This window comes from Merops nubicus, unplaced genomic scaffold, assembly GCF_000691845.1.
Source record: "Merops nubicus isolate BGI_N331 unplaced genomic scaffold, ASM69184v1 scaffold24467, whole genome shotgun sequence".
Lineage (NCBI taxonomy): Eukaryota > Metazoa > Chordata > Aves > Coraciiformes > Meropidae > Merops > Merops nubicus.
This window is the reverse complement of record NW_008618673.1, coordinates 1-4,100: the sequence shown is the minus strand read 5'-3', so window position 1 is coordinate 4,100 and position 4,100 is coordinate 1. Positions and strand designations below refer to the sequence as shown.

The 4,100-nt window shown below is 57.5% G+C and overlaps 1 protein-coding gene across 1 annotated transcript; it reads right to left on the bottom strand.

Annotated features, from left to right (window-relative positions):
• Window positions 1-875: 875 nt before the first annotated feature.
• On the bottom strand, window positions 876-4,021 carry LOC103776048 (RUN and SH3 domain-containing protein 1-like; the record flags this gene model as incomplete). The annotated part of the gene is made up of 6 exons (XM_008943536.1): window positions 876-1,044; window positions 1,774-1,902; window positions 2,220-3,231; window positions 3,480-3,526; window positions 3,626-3,731; window positions 3,847-4,021. Coding segments are annotated over 6 exons (1,638 nt in total), but the record flags the coding sequence as incomplete, so codon positions are not given.
• Window positions 4,022-4,100: the final 79 nt, after the last annotated feature.

Below are 4,100 nucleotides of genomic sequence, written 5' to 3'. Positions count from 1 at the left end.
CCCCCGTTGGTCAGTACTGTGCAGCTTCCAGCTCAGGGGGCTGGCCAGGAGCCAGCCAAAGTGACACAGGCTTTTCCAGGGCTATTTCTGGCTCTGGCTGGCTGCAGCTACCTCTTCCTACTCTGTGCAGGAGACTGGACACTTTCTACCGTGTCAGGATGCCTCACCAAGGCTCTGTGGCTGGTAGCCAATGTTGGTGTCCTTATACCGGCACAGCCCTGGCACATGCCAGCTTCTCCCCCAAGAGCATTTATTCACCAAAGACCCAGCACCAGCCCAGGCCACCCACACAGGGACAGGACACGTGGCCGTTTCCAGCCCCGCCCCAACTGCAATGATCCATTCACACATGGAGACATGTGAATCACAACCTTTATTTCCAGCTTTTTCACCCTGGAATAAGCTCGGTTTGTGGTTACAACTATTTACAAAGTGCTGAGACTGCACAGCGGCGGCTGGGGCCAGCCTGGGCCACCAGCCCTGGAGCAGAGCAGGGCACACAGAGGTGGCAGCAGTGGCAGGACACAACAGCACGGTGACAACATTCAAGACTGTGAATACCATGCAGGGACAGGGGCCTTCCCTTCCCTGGCACAGGCATGGGCAGCAGCTGAAGAACCATGAGTGAGACCAGTTCCCAAATGGGAGCCACAGTGAGGTGCCAGCAAGTGTGCAGGGACACAGAGCAGTGGTTCACAGGATGCACCCAGGGTAGATGGTAATGTCATGCGAACGAGCAGCAAGGAGCACCAGGGCAAGGTCCCTTGCAGAACCACCAACCCTGAAGGTGGTGGAGCCCCAAAAGTGGTGAAGATGTAGCAGGAGATGGGCTCTCCCGGAGGTGGCACCTTCTTCCTCAGGTCTCCTCCAACTCCTCACAAAATTAGGGATGTGTAACTGACAGGAACTAGGCCAGTGCTATTTCCATGGCAGCAGCGGATCCAGTCTTCATCCACAGTGGAGAGAAGCTGCAGGATGTCCCCTTTTTGGAAGCTCAGGTGACCATCAGCAGTGCCCGTGTGATCACACAGCGCCCGAACTGCCCTGCACAACAACCACCGTCAGGGGTTCACCTCCCCAGGGACCACTGCCAGAGGCTCCCACAGGACTTGGGAGAAGTTTGGACACTCGTGTGGAGCCAGTGACACTCTTCACGCCTCCTCCTCAGGCAGAGATGCCATCTGACACTGAATCTGATCAAGAGGCCACATAACAAAACCATCCTGCCAAGCAGCCCCTCAGAGCAGCAGCAGAGTGTGAACAGCTCTCGTGCAGATGTGGTGGGGTCATCTAGGGCAGGGGAGGAGGGACACAGCCAGTCACGGTGTGGGACAGCCACTCACACTCCGTGCTCGCTTGGACAGATGCTGCACAAGCACAGATGGACAACCACTACAGCTTTTTTGACCTGCCACCATTTGGTCATAGCTTCCACATGGCTGCTCTAAATCAGCTGCTCTGAATTCAGAAAGCATACAAGAGAAAGAAAATACTCCAAATTCCTGCCAAAAAAGTGTCTGGGAAAAGAAGCGACCACAGCAAAGCAGACACACAGGCTCACCTAAAGCTCAGCAGGAGGTGGGGAAATCCCAGGGAGGGGCAGGGAGCAGTCAAGGTGCAAGTTGGCAACAAGGCCAAGGGTGACAGCCCTTCCTCCCCAGAAAGCTGTGCAGGACATCCAAACTGTGTCTGGAAACAGCCCCTGCTTCCCCCTTCCCAGAAAAATCCACCACCAGCTTTCCAGCCCCAAACACTACAACTGCCCTTCATCACCTATGGTTCTGGGGTGAGTCGGACGTGTTCCTCTCTGGCTGCTCTTGAGCAGGGGTCTTCTCAGCCACCAGCCCCTTCACCACCATGGCCAGGACACGAGTGCTGGGCGACAGCCACCTCGAAGGTCTCCTGACACAAAGCAAAGGAAGCTACAAGCTCATCTGAGAAGCCTTTTCCCACTCATCCTGCTCAAACTATTCTGGTGATCCAGCTGGCACTGAGCTGTGAGCTCCTGCTGCTCTAAAGGCCTGATGCAATTTAACGGGAGGCAGCACTTGCTATGTGTGCTAATCCCAGGAGCTCAGAACCTGGATATCAGGCAGCACAAGACACCCCATGAGGCCACCAAGCCCCATGGTGTGCTCTCCTTCCACTGCTTGGGAGAAAAAAACCTTCCTCAGCACATGCCACTTCCCCCCACCCTGCCTGCCCACGCCATGGCTTACCTGGATCCAGCTGAGATGGTGTCAGGGCTGGGAGGGAAGCTCCTGGCAGAGGGGCTGGTGGCTCCGAAGAGCCGACCCAGCCAACTGCCCTTGTCAGGACCGAGAGGACCACCTGCCTCTGGGTCAGAAGCTGCTGCCCAGGTCTTATTTGTATGAAGCTCTGGGGAAATAGCCAGGAGTTTCTCTCCAGCAGCAGGACCATCTGGTTTGGTGGGTGCTCCAGCAGGCAGGCTAAGGTCTTCAGGAGGAGGGCTCCCAGAGCTGTCAGCACTGCTGCTGGACTTGGCACCAGAGAGTTCAGGGACAGCTTTGGTCTGAAGGAGCTGCAGCTCTGTGCCTCTAGGCTCATTCACAGATGTTTGGGGTCGCGCAGCCTGGCCGGGGCTGGCATCCCCTGCAGCCGTCCGCAGCTTTGTCCACCAGACGAAGGGGAACTTCTCCTTGCTAGAAGTGGTGTAAATCCTGGAGGCCTGGCTCAACTGGCCCCACCAGCCACTGAGGCCAGCCCCAGCATCCTGAGAGCCTGCCTCAGGCCTGTAGGTCTCCAGGGAGCTCTCAGCTCCCAGGAAAGTGCGACTGAGATGGTCGCCCCACTGCAGCACCTGCTGGAAGGTCTGCTGCAGGGCAGCCCCCACCTGGGGGCCAGGGACCAGCCCGTGCACCGTTGTGTGAGCCCTTGTGCTGCCCTCCGCACTGGGTGCCCTCCCCAGGCTGTCAGGGGAGAGCTCATCTTCCAGGCTTGCCCCTGCAGCACTGCCTTGGCCCTCCAGAGATGGCTGCACAGCCTCCTGCACCCGAGCGGCACGATGGGCAGGAGACAGGGCTGACTCCAGCCGCCGGGACAAGGGTCTTACATCCATGGAGAGGTGATGGTGTTCAAAGAGCAGGTCAAGGTGGAAAGTCAGCACCGAGAGGGGCTGGATGAGCAGCAGCAGTTCATCAGCGAGATGGGGAAGAGGGCCTTGGCTCAGGGCAAAGAAGGCCGTGGGTGAATACATTGTGGAGATTACACCTATGAGATATGGACAGTGCTGGACAGCTGCAAAATGCCCTGCCCTTGCCCACACCCCCCCTCCCAGGCCCAGCTGGTCTGTCCCAGCAGGTCAGAGCTTCTGCTGAGACTCGTATTGAAGAAGCACCATGGAAAACAATGCCCTTATCCACAATGGAACAAGCCTTGTGGAGGAACGGGCATTGGATTATCACCCTGGCAAGTAGAACAGGACATGGGTGGGAAGCTTCTGGGCACTGTGACCTTACCTGGGCTCTTCTGCAGGTGAGAGATCCACAGCTCCAGCTGCTTAATGCTAAACAAGACAAAGAGAACCCAAGTTAGAGTTCTTGGGACTCTGTTCCAACCTTCCAGCACAGCAAGGACAGCCTGGGCCAGCAGTGCCGATACTCACTTCAAAAGGCCAAGGATAAAGGCATGAAACTTCTGTCTGGTGCTGTTGAGAGGGGCCAGCCCAGCCACATGCCAGCACAGGGAGTGGAGAGAGCGGGTGTTGGGGCCTGTGGAACACACAACACAGTCACTGCGCTGGGTGGACATCAGCCCCTAGAGTGGGCTGGAAAAGGAGTCCAGGCACCTTGTGATGCCAGGAGCTGCAGGCTGCCTCACACCAACCTGTCTTCACAGAGGCTTCCACCACGCTCCAGGGGGAATTCTTCCTCTGGCCTGTGATAACATCCTTCTGGAATGGCTTCAGCCCATCCTCCACCAAAGCATAGAGCACAGGGCAGAGGGTGTGCAGCAGCAGATAACCCACATCTGGGCTGAGCCGGCTGTCTCCCAGCTGGGCCTGAAGTGAGGCAGCACAAGGATAGGGAGGGGAGTGGCAGCGTCTAACACATCTGCAGGGCAGGACAGTGGGAGCCTCC